At 40.3% G+C, this 17667-nt stretch overlaps 1 protein-coding gene across 1 annotated transcript; it reads left to right on the plus strand.

Annotated features, from left to right (window-relative positions):
- Window positions 1-320: 320 nt before the first annotated feature.
- capn12 (calpain 12) lies at window positions 321-16432 on the plus strand. The gene is made up of 21 exons (XM_068317307.1): window positions 321-645; window positions 1292-1361; window positions 1987-2105; window positions 6072-6205; window positions 6355-6526; window positions 6610-6693; window positions 7387-7472; window positions 7568-7645; window positions 8740-8921; window positions 9005-9363; window positions 9472-9551; window positions 10060-10182; window positions 11145-11181; window positions 11278-11349; window positions 11443-11488; window positions 11814-11875; window positions 12104-12172; window positions 12360-12438; window positions 12539-12655; window positions 15356-15408; window positions 15491-16432. The coding sequence occupies exons 1-21, from the start codon at window positions 445-447 to the stop codon at window positions 15515-15517; spliced, it is 2250 nt and encodes a 749-aa protein (XP_068173408.1). The 5' UTR covers window positions 321-444; the 3' UTR covers window positions 15518-16432.
- The last annotated feature ends 1235 nt before the right edge of the window (window positions 16433-17667 follow it).

A 17667-nucleotide genomic window follows, 5' to 3' on the forward strand; every position in this document is an offset into this window, starting at 1 on the left:
GATCAGGATATCTGTGAAGTACGATAAATAAATTCACATCCAGAAGTCTTTATGAGACCATTTCATTATAATAAATAGCTGTTTTTAATTTGATAGAGATTGGTTCATTCGGGGGGGAGGGGTGTTTACACCAGACTGGACCTCAGTAAATGAACAAAACACGCAAATAATAATAATAATAATAATAATAATAATAATAATAATAATAATAATAATAATAATAATAATAATAATAATAATAATAATAATAATAATAACACTAAATCTTAACGGGATCACAGAGGATGCTGCCACGGTGTCATTACTCCGGCTCCGCATACCTCTGCGGGGGAACCGGGGAGGCGCTCCGAGCGACCCTCTCCCGCAGCGGTGTGTGTGTGTATGTGTGTGTGTGCGCTTTTAACTCAGCCGAGCATCGACCAGGCGTAGAGTTGAACCGGGACCATGGCGAACGACAAGGATGCACCTCTGGGTTCTATTGAGAACCCGATCAAGTTCATGGATCAGGACTTCAGGACTCTCCTGGAAGAGTGTGTGAGGAGCGGACAGCTGTTTGCTGACCCGGTGTTTCCAGCTGCCCACAAATCCATCGGCATGCCAGAAGATCCGGATCCAAGCAAATCGATAAAGTGGCAGAGACCGAAGGTAGACAGTTGTGTCTTTTACTCAACAATTAACTTGTAAAATAACAAAAACTATCCCCATTTCTTACCAATATTCAAATATGCTATCATCAATTTGGGACATAACATTCTCAGGTCTGAAGTGCATGAAGTTTAATCTAAAGCAAAGTCGTCATGTATGTGTTACAGCTTGTTACTTGTCATGCCTGCTGGCATTGCTGCTCAGGAGTGTTTGATAATGATTCTACCAGGGCTGTGGGAGTAACCTCCTGCTGGCAGTATCTGCAGGAGAAGAAGAGAAAGAAATCAACAAACAAGTAGTCAGAGGGAAGCATTTTAAGAAAATAAAAAAACTTTCAGAAACATGTTGCAGCCTGAATGCAGGATTATAAATCCTGAACAAAATGTGTCCACCACTCAAAGAAAGTAGAAGGGTGTAGACCTACTGTACATTTCAATTGTCAGAAAAATAGAAACAAATACACTTCATATTTTATGACACGTGTCATTTTGAGTCCAAGAACCAGAAACCAAGTAAACCAGTAATCAACCCAGACTAGCAGGAGCCTGGACTATTTTAACAGACTAACCTCTACATTTTTAATCTATAATAACCTCATGGTGTTGACGTGTCGTGATCGTGTTTTACTTTCGCTCCATCTCTACAGGAAATAAGTGAGAATGCTGTATTTGTGGAGGGCACAACCGGGACCACTGATATCTGTCAAGGCCAGCTGGGTGAGTCCAGGAAAACAGAACATGCCAACAACCAAATCTGTGTTTTCTTCCTGTCGCTCAGCATGTTTAAACTGTCTGGTGTTACCACGTAGCTTCAGGGACCCAACTTCAAACACACAGCAAGGGAGGAAGACTGTTTCCAAATCTGCAGAGACCATGTCCCACCAAAGTCCACGTATCCTGTCTGTCTCTCATTTGTGAGGACGATCAGTTTTCTCCACAATAAATAGTTCTCTTTCCTCCTCTGGGATTTCAATATTGATGGTTCGTGTCACCGGTCACAGTATCGATCCAACCTCCTCCTCCCTGTTTTATTTCTCCGTGACTGTTTCAGGTTGTTTTAACTGTGTTTCAGGAGTTGTTTTCCAAATTCTAGGCTAATGCCATCTGTTACAGCAGCATTACCAGAGAATCACCGCTGAACAGATGTTTGCAGTTTGAGAAGAATGTGACTTATTGTGTGTCAAACAGAGAGAGAGAGAGAATGAAAAGCATTGATGAGAGATGGATCACGCCTTACAGGACAACAATTCCCTCTGCGCTTGTAAAAAGGATGCATTAGACATAGATCATTCGTTCCAAAGCGACATGTAACTCCTTCATCTGTTCCTCGTCTGCTTCTCAGGTAACTGCTGGCTGCTGGCGGCTCTGTCCTGTCTCACCATGCACCCTAAACTCTTCGTGAAGGTGGTTCCACCCGGTCAAAGCCTGTCGGAGTCGTATGCAGGGATCTTCCACTTCAGGGTAAGTGTCACAAAACTGGATGAACAACAAGGAAAAAGTGACTGGTGAATAAAACTCCGGCTGAGGCCTCCATGTTTCCTATTGACCTGCATGTGTTCTTCTTCCTGAACCGAGACCAGATTACCCACAATGCAACGTGACCGCAAACAGTTTGGATGTAGATTTGTGCACAATGTGCTAGTTAGTAGCCTCTGGCCCCCAACAGAGTCCAGCAGGCTACAAGAGAGTGAAGGTCACTTTTTTGTAATGACGTGCCCCAGATTTGTTCTAAATTTTTACAATAAGCTTTCACATCCAACCACTGCTGACTCGAGTGACATCACACAAGGAAATTTAAGCGATAGCATTTTTATATTTTCACACTCCGGTTTCAATCGGTGTTTAATTCAAGAGCTTGTCAGTGAACCACACGACAAGCTTGGAGCCAGCTAGGAAGGAAGGAAGGAAGAATGAACATGTCAGCTAGAGGGGATGAACTGGAAGTAGAGTATAACTTTATTTATCCCTAAAGGAGGTTCCATCAGGGAAATTAATTTCTCCGTCACACACAGCACAGTAAGTACACAAAACACAGAAAAAGCACACAGCAAGCACCAACACATAGAAAGTAGTACAACACCAAATAGAAAGATTAATAAATAACCCATCAATAGAAAATCATAAAAAGGTAGAAAAAAAATAAACAGGCCTAGTTAAGTGAAGTTCATCCACATTTATGGAGAAAGTAAATAGAGAACAACTCGATCAGTGTCGACAGCAGACCAGACGTGACTCCTAGTTTGTATTGTGAGTTTTAAATACTCTATTTAACACCTCAGAGCAGTAGGAGCATAAACGATTAAGGCTTTATGACCGACATATACTTTACATTCACACACTGGGTTATTTAATTACAAGATCAAACTGGCATCAAGTCACTGGGGAGCCACTAGGGACCCCTGCATAAGCTGAGACTAACATAAAACATCTTTATCACCTCATTGGAAAGGGTAATTCTATTTTAAATAGTTCATCATTTCCACCTCGTGACATGTACCAAACAATAAAACAACAATTATTTTTACAGCTTTTGCTCAGAGATTTTTCCCCAGAGCTCTGAGCCATTAGAGACTGATAGGGAGAATGTGACATGACTGAACAAGCAGGGCTGGAAAATAATAATTCTGCCCTGTCAGAGTGATGGGAGAGCAGTCCGGACATGCAGGTAGTAACTACCCCTGGGAAACACACACACACACACACACACACACACACACACACACACACACACACACACACACACACACACACACACACACACACACACACACACACACACACACACACACACACACACACACACACACACACACACACACACACACAGCTGTAGGTATAAAAGGGCAGACAAGTCCGTTCTTGGCCACATCGCTGTGGTAATAATGACTCTGGAGGTGGTGTTCACCTTAACAGACCTCTGGGTTTTGATGTTGTATCTGATAGTTCATATGTCCTTCAGTCCTAACCATGTAAAAATACCTGCATCTTGATATTTTTGCTCTGATTTGTGCTTTGACTGTTTGACTATTTCATGTGATGATGAGATGTGAAAGGAATACCCAGAACTTCATCAGATGTAAAAGTTCCAGTAGCACACAGGACACAGAAATGCTCCGCTACAGGTCCTGCACTTAAAAACTTTACTAGCTAAATTATCATTTAGTTTATAGTATGTAAAGAAAATGTACACTCCAGGGAGCAAAATGTGTCCTTGGAGTTCTTCATTACTATTTATGATATTTTCAAAATGTCAATGGGGTGTTGCTCTGTAATTTGCTGCTGTAGATGTTTATGGTGAAGCTCTTTTGACTACTTTATATCCTGTTAATGTGCGGTAACACATCATAGCCGTGTGGTAATATCTAATCCAAAAACAGCCCAATGCAGCTACAGTTAATCAATTGGGGGGTCCATTGGGGGCAAGAGAGTCGGTACCACAAGGATGGACCACAGCTGCAGGCGACCTGGAGGTACTGCAGGGTTCTGGACTGTAGGAGGAAACCAAGCATAGACACACAAACTCCACTCATAAAAGCCCTCAGGTAGACTCAAAACTAGAACCTTCAAACCTGTGAAAAGTTAGCAGGCTGGCAGGTCTAAGGAGCAGTCACATGACCTACCACCGGCCAATCAGAGAATAACATGAGGAGCAAAAACAGAATTTTGTTGAGATGGAGGAGAAAGTACATAGAAGAGGAAGAGTAGGAGGATGGGAGGCTTAAGTAGTTCTATGTATGAAATAATTCTAATTTCTATCTTACTGTATGCTGCACAGCAACCAAATGGGATTCAACACGGGACAAGGAATTCTTATTAAAACCATTTTCATTACACGGTATTCAGTTATTCAAAAAACCCAGTGTCATAAACTTGTAGAAAGTTAAAATATGGTGGCCTTTATAATACCTAATTTGCATTTAATATTTAGTCATTTAAAAGAACAAATGGTTGATAAGTTTATCATTTAAAAAATTTGTAAATGAGTGCCTTTAGATTCAGAGAATGAAACTGAATTTCAACTGGAATAAGAGCAGAAAGAAAGAAAAGACCTTAATCAGTACTGATGTAAACTCCTTCTTAAATGATACTAGTTGTAATATCCTGTAGTGTGTGATGCAACAGTACCTTCAGATCTAGTGGTGTGTGTGCATGTTCAAGATAAGAGAGAAGGGAAGTTTTTGCCCATGAGTGATGCAATCTGGTTTCAAAGTCGGGTTTTTAAAAGTCCTGAGTTGACTGAACCTATCTTAAAATAAAAGACCGTCATATTTGTATTTCATGCAGTGTTTAACATGAGTGGACAAAGGAAAGGTGTTATTAAGAACATTTTATTAAATGTCATTGTTTCCAGAGAGCAGCAGAGATTTAGTCAGACTTTGGTTAGATTGAATAACACATAAACACAACACATAAAATATTCAGGGTCCCTCATCACTTGTACATTTTACTGAGAAAATCAATAAGATATTTCCCAAAATATCTGATATCCTGTATACATATCCAGGCATAAAGGTTGTAGGAGCCAAAACGAATGTTTGTTTGCATTAACTCATACTATATGTTCTGTTTGAGCCATATCCCAGATTCACCCCCATCTAGTGGCTGGACTGGAGCGTAAAGGTCCAGTCATCCTACCTGTAGGGCGTGGCCGGAGCAGGAAGACACAGTCTTCGACACTCAATGCATATCCTCCAAGCTTTAGATTAGACTGCTCCTCCTTTGTAAAATATGACTTTATCAGTGCAATCCTTATTTGAATTTAATATTTGATCTTCTGGGCTTTTGTATTAATTTTAGTTTGTAATAAATCTTGGTTTATTTTTTGCTACAAACCTTTGTGGAACTTGGATCATTTTGGACTGCTAGAGAGTCAGACATTTTTGCTCGGCCACCAATGGTTATCAATAGGCCCAAGAAATAACCATTACAAAGGTTTTGTGACAAAAATAATCAGTTTTTAAAGAATACCCCAGAAAAACAATTGTGAAAAAAAAATCTCAGACTGTTCAATTTAACATCATGGAAGCAAATTATAATGGTAAAAACTACCTGTAATATTTGGTTGTTGTTCGGATAAAGAATTGAGGAAAAAAATCTTTGAATTATATTTGAATTTTTGAATTATATCCTGGAAATGAAACACAAGAAACAAATGAAAATAAATAATGATAAATAAAAACAGTTGTATCACATCCTGATTGTTTTTTTGCATCAGTGACCAAAGTGTTAAATTGTCTGTGATGCCATGTAAATAAATTAGAGTGTAGAAATAAAGTCAGTAAGGTTGTACAATAAAATCTTGTTTGTTTCTGCTGCCCCTTTGTGGACAGAACAGTAATTGGTAAATCAGGTCGTCTTGCTGCTTTTCTTCCTGATTTATTGGATCAGCTTGTCCTCTGTTCTCTCCGTCTCTCTGTCCCTGTGCAGTTCTGGCAGTATGGTGAGTGGGTGGAGGTGGTGGTGGATGACAAGCTTCCAGTGCGACAGGGCCGTCTGCTCTTCAGCTACTCTCACACCCGCAACGAATACTGGAGCGCCTTGGTGGAGAAGGCCTACGCCAAGTCAGTTGCCACTACCAGCATATGTTTGTGGGATCTAATGTCTTCGACCACCCACTCTTTTCCTCTGTGCATCAGAAAAGTGATTATGTTGCGACAACAAGAAGATCAGATATACAGCCGTCTAAGACTTTCTCACCTCTGGTATGTAGGTTAATGGGGTCCTATGGAAGCCTGAAGGGGGGCAACATATCAGAGGGGATGGAGGACTTCACTGGAGGCATCGCCTACTCGATGGAGGTCTCGTCCCGGACCCCTCGAGTTCTCTGGAGGTCCCTGACGGCGGCCCTGTCTCGAGGCAGCCTGATCAGCTGCTTCATCCAGGTACGGACACGCTTGGAAACATCCGCACAGCAAAGCTGGATTATAACGTAGATGCATTCACGTTTCTCGCGTCGTTGTCACAGGCCAGCAGCTACCAGGAGGTTGGAAAAGTAACAGGAGATGGGCTGATCAAGGGCCACGCCTACGCCATCACCGACACTGAAAAGGCCAGTGTCGATGTTTGTTTGGGCATCGTCTTCACCGAGTTGTTGTGATGTTTCTATCTGTATCATCGTTGTGTTGCCCGTTGATTAGTTTTTCATTGAAACTATACACTAACTAATAGACTTTAATGTGAGACAATCTCCCTGAATTTCCAGATAAACATTTTTTTAGCCAAAGCTGAAGTAAAACATTCTAATTTAACCTCATCTGATATTATATAATCTAATCCCATCTCATTTGGATCACATCAAACAGACTTAATTAGAATCTAATCCCAACTTTAATGTAATGTGACTATCTACTTCAATCTTATGCCATAACATTCTTAATCACTTAATTCTTAATTAACATCTTAATATTGTTAATATAATATTTACATTTTATCATCTCATACTATCTAATCTAATCTAATCTGAATAATTTATCATCAGATATATTTTAATATTATCTAAGTTGATTTCACCATCAAATTTAATTTGCCTGTATGTTTTAAACATATTCCAATGAAGTTATCCAGATAATTTTAACTATTCTAATCATATTAATCATACCACATTTCATCTGAGTAAAGTCATGTGTTATGACATTGAGTTACGTTTCATTACATCAAATTTAATCTGCTCTAATCTGTACTAATTTTTGGGTTTCTGATTATCTGATGAGCTGATCTCTTTTGTTGATTTGTTCTGTTTTAGGTGATAAAAGCATCAGAGGAGATTCTGTTGCTGAAGTTGAGGAACCCCTGGGGTTTTGTTGAATATCGTGGACCCTGGAGTGACAAGTGAGAAAACGTCTATTAAATGAATATATTATCAGTTTACACAGGAGTTATAGGACCTCAAACATCCTCGAATTCCTCTTTGTTTGTGACTGCAGGAGTAAAGAGTGGGATAAGGTGGACAAAGAACAGAAGGAAAGGATTGAGTTGAAGAAGAAAGAAGATGGGGATTTCTGGTATGTGGTATTAAAAGACACCAAGTCACACAACTGTAGAACATATAATCAAACCCTGATTAAAATGACACGTTATATATCAATAACCGGGAAAGTTTACAAATTAGTTTCCAAATGTAAAGTATTTGAAATCAAAGTTGCTGCTTCTGCAGTAGAAAGTTCCTCGTCAGTGTTTTTCTGTCTGTGATCGACTTATAAGAGGCTTTTGTATTGTAACTAATAAATGAATGTGACTAATAGGTTTTATTAAATCATCATTCATGTGCAGTTACAGTGAACAGTTAGAACCATTTACCTCTAAGAACTTCCCAGCTAATCCAAGACGGCAGTTTGAATACTTCATTTACTTTAAAAATTTGTGGCATTTAATCTCAAATTTAAGGACAAAAGGTTCCATAAAGAGTCACCAAATCCTTGACATACACGTTTTCTACAGAAGATCTTTTTTTTTTTAAGTGCCAACAGTAGAGTCAGACTTCTGAAATTTTTTTCTTTGACATAAAAAAAAATTAAAAAAATTTTTTTTGAGAGTTTTGAGAAAGAAGTTAGAATTCCGTTGGTCAAAAAACAAAACAAACCATTATTTATTGATTGGAACTCTGTGCACTTTAGAATCTCAGTTTTATTGTAGATTCCTGACCTTAGTCTCGAAAATTTGAAATTTTTTCTCATAATTTTTATCCTCTTCTATATATTCATAGGAGATGAACATTTAAAAATTAGGTAATTAACACTGTCAATTGAGCTCTAATATATAACAGCTGTATGTATATTTTTTTTACAAGCAGTACTCCTGTTATTAATTATACTCCACCACTGATTTTTAGAAATAACCCTTTAAAGCCTTACAGGATTTTGAGACTTCTAGATCGTAAAAGGTATTGGATTCAATCAGAAACACACATCTGCGTTTTGGATGTGAAAAAATTCCAGATTTAGCCGAAATTATACAACTTAAAGCTCATACATAAAATTTTTGTTAAAATTTTTTGGACAAAAAGGTTCCATTAACACCTTATTTCCCCAAAATGAGATTTTTCTATCAATAATTTCACGGCTGACGCTTTAACGGGATGAGCACACTTCTCTGTTAGGATCGGAGCTGAGGCCCTCTGCAGCCTGTTTGACATCGTGGAACTCTGCAGCGTCAATCCTGACACTCTAGTGGAAGGCAACGCCCCCCCATCTCCTGCCCCCCTGGCCACATGGACCATCAGTGAGCACGACGGCGTGTGGGTGTCGGGGAGCTCAGCTGGCGGTAGCCGTAGATACCACAGTACGTCTGTGACCTGTGACCTCACAGACATTCACGCTCACCTGAAGGTCATGTGATCAGACCCGTCTCCGCTTGTTCCTTAGAGTCATTCTGGCAGAATCCTCAGTTTCAGTTGACTCTCACTGAGCAGGACCAATCAGATGATGAGGATGAGGATGATGAAGATGATGAGGATGATGAAGATGATGAGGAGATGATGACTCCAGAGGAAAAGAAGAGAAAAGAGAAGCAGACTCAGAAAGCCAAAAAGTGCACAGTGCTTGTGGAGCTCCTGCAGAAAGACAGAAGGAAGAAAAACAAAGTGAACTTCCGCTACATCGCCTTCCACGTCTACAAGGTCACACCTGCCCTCTTCTCTCAGTTTGTGTGTTCGTTTATTGAACGTGTTTATTACAGTATAGAAATAACCCTTCTTTTTGTTTATTCACAGGTTCCTCCTGAGGTGAGCGTCTCATAAAAGCAGTGAAGTGTTGTTCAAAACATTCTCATGATCTCATTGATTCAAACCAAGATCCAAGATTGATTACTCTGTGTGGTGTTTTTCACACAGCTTCAGGGTGTGTGTTTGAGCCGCAACTTCTTCATGACAAATCGTCCTGTGGGTCGCTCTGGGAAATATAAGGCTCAGAGGTGAGAGACGAGGACAAGCAGAAGGAGTTTGAGATTATCAGTGATTGTTACACAATCTGCTCATTAAAACAGGATATTTGGTGTAGAGTCTGAAAAATATCTCGTTGAGTTTTCATTCATCCAATTTTGTAACTACATGTAAAGTTAAAAGAAGCAAATGGATGACTGATGCGCTTATTCCCTGAAAAACGTAATCAAAAATTTATGAAAAATGAGCACAAATCATGAGGAGACATGATTGTTCTGAAGAAAAATTCCTTTGATTACTTTGGTTTTTCATTTGTTGAGGGATTTTGAATGTAGTTTTAATAAATAATGATGTCTATTTGGCTGGGAGATGCGACCACAAACATATCCAGTGGTAAGCTTTGTCACACAACACAGAAGTCTTGTCTTTATGTCTGTATCATATGTAAAACATTGAGAAAACATCACTGGACATTTTTATTTGTCACTGCCAGCTATGTGAGTTATAACTTGGGAGGGGTCACTAACTTTGTTTCCACAGAGGTGTGTGGAGGAAGATGCACCTAGACCCTGGTGACTACATCATCGTGGCATCCACCTACAGACCCAACCAGCCGGGAGACTTCTTCATCCGCATTTTCTCCAAGACTGGAAACACTCTGGGGTAAGATTGAAAATATAAAAGTATAAAGGAAAACAAGACAACGTGCTTACATTCATTTTTTATTCCCTCCTCAACCATAAAATCCTCTTGTCTGACTTCCAAAAGAAGTAAAACCCATAACTTCTTTTTGTAGTTTTCTGACATCATTCTCAGAATTTTTGCGCAAAAATCTGTCTTTGATCTGAGAATTAATAATAAACGTTTTCTTTTTTTTTTCTCTTAGAATTCTGATTTAGAAGTGACTTGAGGGAATTCTATCTATATTCTCTGAAGTCTCAATTTAAATTTAGAATTCAGAATTTATTCTCAGTATTTTAAAGTCAGAAGTCTTTAGTGTAAGAATAAAACATCAGGAATGATAAATGTTTTCCACAGAAAGAGATATTTAAAAGTTTGACTTGTGAGAATAAAGTCAGAATGCTGACTTTATTCTTAAAATTCTTACTTTTAACAACTTAGATCGGATATTAACATCCCATCACTCAGTCTGGGCTGGATTAACACCATCAGAATAATCTTCAATTTCTAGTACTGCAAAGTTACGCACACTGAAGTTTTGAACCACATTTATTAGATACTTGTGCTTTTTGTATTTCCAATTTCTGTTATTATACACTGCCTATGCGACTTCTCACTACCATTCAGAGGGAAATACACAGTTTATTTAAAATCCTTCCTTTAGCAGCCGTACATAGGAGGTACTTCGGACAGCATAGTTGAAATACACATGGAGGGGTGAAACTTTTGTTCCACCCATAAAAATGTAACACGTCCTATAAAAAACTATTATGTTGCACAACAGCACAACTTACATCATGAAAATATCTCAAATTCTTGGATTTCAAGAATTTGATTTTTGAGTGTTTTTACGATGTAAGACCTTATTTATGTCTGTGTAAAATTCATATTACACAAAGTCGAGACAGCAGTGCTGATTATCTATTGTGGTCTTTATGCTCCAGGATGCAGGATTTTAGCTGCTCTTCCGGCTTCCTCCAGGTGAGTTTATTGATCGTGTCTAATCTGCATTCAAACAAAATCCTGCAGTAGGTAACCATGACAACCACATAAATTGTATTTGTTTGTCCCAAACAGGTTATGGCAGTACCAGTCTCAGCAGAGAATAAAATGAGGGTTCAGAAGACTTTCGATGATGATGCTGGCCCAGTAAGAATTCTTCCTCACATGTACCTGAAAAATGTTTAAATTGGGGTCTTTTGGTTAATTATTCTGAACCCATATCTTCTGTTCCCCTGGCAGGATGACAGACTGAATGCCAAGGAGCTCCTGATGCTGTTTAATTCAGGTCCCGCATTTTCAACCTTAAACCTAATCCTGAAATGACTCGAAGCTTCACCACAGATGAATTTTGATTGTGCAGTACCCTTAGTGGCCAGTAGGTGGGAGCGAAGCCGCAGCCCGTCTGCTCACAGGCAGCAGCGGTGGGGTCACAAAGTTCTCCCGTCTAGACAGCCTCAGCTGTAGCGGGATGGCGACTGATGGGGTGGGAGAAGTAATGAAAGTGTCTAAACTCTGACCTCACCTTCACCATTTTCCCAGTTTAGTTTAAATTATAACTTTCGTTGTTTCACTGCAAATAATCTTGAGTTTCTCTTCCCCCAAAACAATAGCTCTTGTCAAAGATTACCATCTGCCACTGGAGACATGCAGACAGCTCATCTTTGGAGAGGATGTATCTTTTGTCCTCAGTATATTCTTTATTATTACAGTCTTAGTTTGGTGTTTATCTTACTTTAGCTGATCATTGAATCTCACAGGCCAGCCTCCAAAAACTGGTGTTGTTGAGAACTTTGATAGCTGCTGTTTTCAGACTTCATTCAGGCAGATGCTTTTCTGAAGAAGACCCCTGGTTGTGCCATTATCATCTGCTTTGTCAAAATATCCTCAACTCATCTGACAGACTGAAGGGCGATCCAGTCTCAGCCGTAAACAAGCAGAAACCCTGCTGTCCAGACTGCACAGTCTGCAGGTGTTGTGTGTGTGTGTGTGTGTGTGTGTGTGTGTGTGTGTGTGTGTGTGTGTGTGTGTGTGTGTGTGTGTGTGTGTGTGTGTGTGTGTGTGTGTGTGTGTGTGTGTGTAAAAGATAGAAAAATAAACAAACAAGTAGAGGTGGGTTACAATTATTATTCTTTCTGCTTTACTGATTTCTTTTTCAGTCTGTGTTTTTCCAGTTCGATGAGGACTCCTCAGGGACGATGAGCCCCTTTGAACTCAGTTTAGCACTGCAAGCTATTGGTATACATGCAATACACATCCCCTTCACAAACACACACACACACACTCACATATGTACATGCCAAGACCATAATATGCCATCTGCTTTTGTGTTTCCCAGGAATGCAATGTGACAGCAAGATAGTTGAGCTGCTGTCTGCACGGTTTGCATCGGGGGAGCTTCACATGCCATTCCACGGCTTTGTGTCATGTGTCACCAGGCTGCGCAAGCTCTTTGGTAACACACATATCAATCAATCAATGTCACAACATTACACGTCATGAAGCACGTAAAAAAAAAACATGACCGATATTTTTAAAAAAGAATTGCTCTCATGCCATTCGTGAGACAAATATTTTTCTATTTTTAACACACCTGCACCTGGAAAATATGGCCCAAGATGTTAAAGGCTTGTTGGGACATGAACATGCTTTAATACACACAGTACTGATACTTGTGTAAAATGTAAATTAAAAACAGAATGTGAATTTATCACATGGATGACAATGAAAGGTTGAAAATAAGAAATGTCACTTTTTGCCTTTTTAAAGTTTGATGATAGCAAAAAAAAAAAATTTGGTAAAAAAAATTGAAATGTTGACTGCAACGTTTTCAGTTAATATGGGGTTTTAACCATGTGCAAACGGTTTTTATTTCTTTCACAAATTGTCTCAGCGTTGGTGAACATTTAGGAACTCAGAATTCATTCCAACAAGTGAAATACGTTCAACTCTCAGGATGGATGCGTTCGTTTCACCTCCTGAACCGCAGCCACTCACAGGATTCAGGCGCTTCGTCTTGACTTGACTTATATTTCCATTATATGGAACATTATATTTCTACTAAACTACATTTCAGTGGAACATGTGGACGTTTTATGACCCTAATTTTAACATTAGTTAAACAAGTGGGTCTGAAACATTTTGTCTTGAGACATGTAAGAAAAAAATGATCCTCTTATATTCCACCAAAATAAAAGTCCCTGTAAATTTCTCAAAATATCAAATTAATTTAAAGATTCTACCAAAAAGAGAATGAGAACATATTTATGTAGTGTAGCCAATTTGTGGATTTACAGGAAAACTTCAATCATGATGGAATTATTACTGCAGCACTTGATATTCTTTATTCTGATAAAGATGGATTTGAGTGTTTTATTGTAATAGAGTATTTTCACAAGTCTTTATTGGTACTTATACTTATATTTACATATAGAATCTAAGGCACACAGGAGACTGTCTACATTTTAATTTTAGATTCTTCCCTTTGGTAATGTAGCTGCAAGAGGACACAAGCCAGTGTCTTATTGTGCCGGTCTCAAGCCCGGATAAATACAGAGGGTTGTGTCAGGAACAGCATCCGGCGTAAAACTTTTGCCAAATCAAAAATGCGAATCAAACCTATGACTTACAGCTAAGAGTACTTGGTGTGTCATCTGGAAGGAAAGTAGATAAGGAGACTTGATGGTGGAATGAGGAGGTACAGGAGTGTATACAGAGAAAGAGGTTAGCTAAGAAGAAGTGGGACACTGAGAGGACTGAGGAGAGTAGACAGGAGTACAGGGAGATGCAGCGTAAGGTGAAGGTAGAGGTAGCAAAGGCCAAACATGAAGCTTATGATGACTTGTATGCTAGGTTGGACAGTAAGGAGGGAGAGACTGATCTATACAGGCTGGCAAGACAGAGAGACAGAGATGGGAAGGACGTGCAGCAGGTTAGGGTGATTAAGGATAGAGATGGAAGTCTATTGACAGGTGCCAGTAGTGTGATGGGAAGATGGAAAGAGTACTTTGAAGAGTCGATGAACGTGGAAAATGAGAGAGAACAAAGACTAGAAGAGGTGACTGTTGTGGACCAGGATGTAGCAAAGATTAGTCAGGATGAAGTGAGGAGGGCATTGAAGAGGATGAAGAGTGGAAAGGCAGTCGGTCCTGATGATATACCTGTAGAGGTATGGAAGTGTCTAGGAGAGGTGGCAGTAGAGTTTCTGACTGGGTTGTTCAACAGGATCTTAGATAGTGAGAAGATGCCTGAGGAATGGAGGAGAAGTGTGCTGGTGCCCATTTTTAAGGACAAGGGAGATGTGCAGAGTTGTGGCAACTACAGAGGAATAAAGCTGATGAGCCATACAATGAAGTTATGGGAGAGAGTAGTGGAAGCTAGACTAAGGGCAGAAGTGAACATTTGTGAGCAGCAGTATGGTTTCATGCCAAAAAAGAGTACTACAGATGCAGTATTTGCTTTGAGGATGTTGATAGAGAAGTACAGAGAAGGTCCAAACGGAGCTGCATTGTGTTTTTGTAGATCTGGAGAAAGCTTATGACAGGGTGCCCAGAGAGGAACTGTGGTATTTTATGATGAAGTCTGGAGTGGCAGAGAAGTATGTTAGAGTGGTGCAGGACATGTATGAAGACTGTAAGACAGTGGTGAGGTGTGCTGTAGGTGTGACAGAGGAGTTCAAGGTGGAGGTGGGACTGCATCAGGGATCAGCTCTGAGCCCCTTCTTATTCGCTATGGTGATGGACAGGCTGACAGACGAGGTTAGACAGGAAGCTCCATGGACTATGATGTTTGTAGATGACATTGTGATCTGTAGGGAGAGCAGGGAACAGGTGGAGGAAGAGCTAGAGAGGTGGAGGTTTGTCCTGGAAAGGAGAGGAATGAAGGTTAGCCGCAGTAAGACAGAGTACATGTGTGTGAATGAGAGGGACCCAAGTGGAAGAAACTACATGTTTCTACAAGTCTTCTACAAGTCTACACCTTTGGTGTAGTTTGAAGACATCATGAGTTTAAACAACAGGTTGAATTCAAAGACAAGTGAAATGAATGTTTAGACACTAAATCCCAGCATACTGACACGGTTTTGAAACCAACCACTAGCATTGATGCAGAAGTTCCTGAATGCCTCAGCAGTCATTTCCTGAATTCCTTTCCTCAGCCTTGTACGAATCCGAGACCAGTCAGGAGGTGAAAGAGAGGGGAATCAACCCTGTGAGTATCTGGACAGATCATCTCTGTTTGCCGTTCACACACACCGGAGCGACTCTCTCACATTTTGTTACTGCTCCCACAGTGGCTCCATCAGTTCCTGACGGTGTGAAGGTGGAGATGTTGATTCCATGTTTGATTCCACTGACCTGCAGTCAGCACTGGAAACCTACACTAACTCTTTTTTACATCTTACTCTTAGGCTCTGTTTGTTCAAGCTTTGCTCTGCTAGTTGAATTATTCTTGTACCACTGCAAACGTCTGACAGCAGCCCTACGCTGTAGCAGGTTCAGCTTTACTGACAGACCTACTACACGCAGGGGAAAAGATTAAAAAAGTATTATAATATTTCGATGTGGTATACAGTAGTAGCAACAGAAATGTAATTAGGAAGCACTCAGAAAGCAAATACCACCAGAAGCACTACTGTCATTAATCAATTGTTTTATCATTGCAGGTTTAAAAAAAATCTGATTGATCATTGAAACCCAGGAGAAAATAATCAACACTTTATGGGTTATCGACACAAATGTGATTTACCACAATTATGGATTCAGATTCTACTTCCAAACCTACATGTCTAATCTCACTATCAACAGAGATTCTCTGAATCAGAATAACTCTGGTCTCCTTACTGAAAAGTACAAAACGTCCAAAGCTCAGTGGTGGATGTAATCACCGGGAAAAAAAAGGAAAACTAACAGACAAAACAAAACTATATATACTGTCTGCACACATACATCATATACAGCACCATCAGTTAATGCTATGGTATGTAAGGCTGCTATATTTCTCCACATTGTAATAAACGTTATTTAAAAATGATATTCTTTTCTCTTTTTGCAGCTTTGCTCTATTAAGAAGAAAATTCCTCCTCAATCTCATAAGTCCATATTATTCTCATTTTGTTCAAATGAATGATCTTATTCTAAAATTGTTTAACGATGACAGGGGAATGTTTTTAAAATTTTTAACTGAATAAAAAAATTCATACCTGAAAATACTCAACTGAAATAAAACACTGTGACACCAGTAGTGGAGTTATGTATCACAGTCATTCACATACGCACACACACGTGCTCACACACACACACACACACACACACACACACACACACATACACACACACACATGCACACACACAGAGTGAGTGCTTGCTGCCCCACAGAGGGTGTAAGGGTGATGTCTCAGCAAAGCTACACGCACCGTCTCTATTCTTATCACACTGACGCCACGCACAGCGTCAACACACACTCGCCCCCTCCTGCACTAGTGCCTCACTCCCTCCATCCATCCCATACTCTTTCTCCCCCCTCCTGGTCCCTCAAGTGTCTGAGTCTCACAATCTTCATCTCCCTCCTCTCTTGTACATGTTTCCTGCACACAGATGCTTGTACACACACACACACACACACACACACACACACACACACACACACACACACACACACACACACACACACACACACACACACACACACACACACACACACACACACACCACACACACACACACACACACACACACACACCTGAGTCAAATGTCCTTTCTACACATGTTGCTATTAATAGTACCACTTCCTGTTCATCGTTAGGTGAGTACACATAGGTTGTCCTCGGCAACCGGTGAGCACACACAGGTTGTCCTCAGCAACCATCCAGCTACATTGTGATGGAGGGAGAGGAGGAGAAAAGGAAGGAGAAACTCATAAAACCCTCTGAGAGTCTGGCCTCTCCATCAGCGCGACCTGCTTTATTATTTAATTTTTATTTCCCCCAGGCCGCTGCTTCCTCTTGTTGTCTTCCTGTCTGTGGGAAGTCAACCAACCTCACAACCTCACGCTCAGCAGGCCTCAGGACTACAGCGATGGAAGCCATCAGCTCAGTGATGCTGGACTTACGCTCAGTGTTGATTAGAGCTAAATGCTAGTGTTAGCATGCTAACTTCTTCACAATGCTGTCATGTGGGATTTTACAATGTACAAAGTGTAGTGTAGCATGTTGGCATGCTAACATGTACTTTTTCGCATTTCATGCGAGAACCGGGTGGACGCCCCCCAGCGGAGGTCAGCATCAAGCAGAACCAGACGGTCTGTTGGGCCGACAGAGGCTCAGAGAGTCAACATGTCCTGTTGCTGCTGAGGTCATTGGAGGATGAAAGAGCTCAGGGTGTCTGTGGAAAGTTCTGGCTAACTGCCTGATGACTCAGGAAGGGAAAGCAGGACATGGTCTGGGCCACATTCATCAGCGGACACAAACTA

Source organism: Antennarius striatus, chromosome 6 (assembly GCF_040054535.1).
Source record: "Antennarius striatus isolate MH-2024 chromosome 6, ASM4005453v1, whole genome shotgun sequence".
Lineage (NCBI taxonomy): Eukaryota > Metazoa > Chordata > Actinopteri > Lophiiformes > Antennariidae > Antennarius > Antennarius striatus.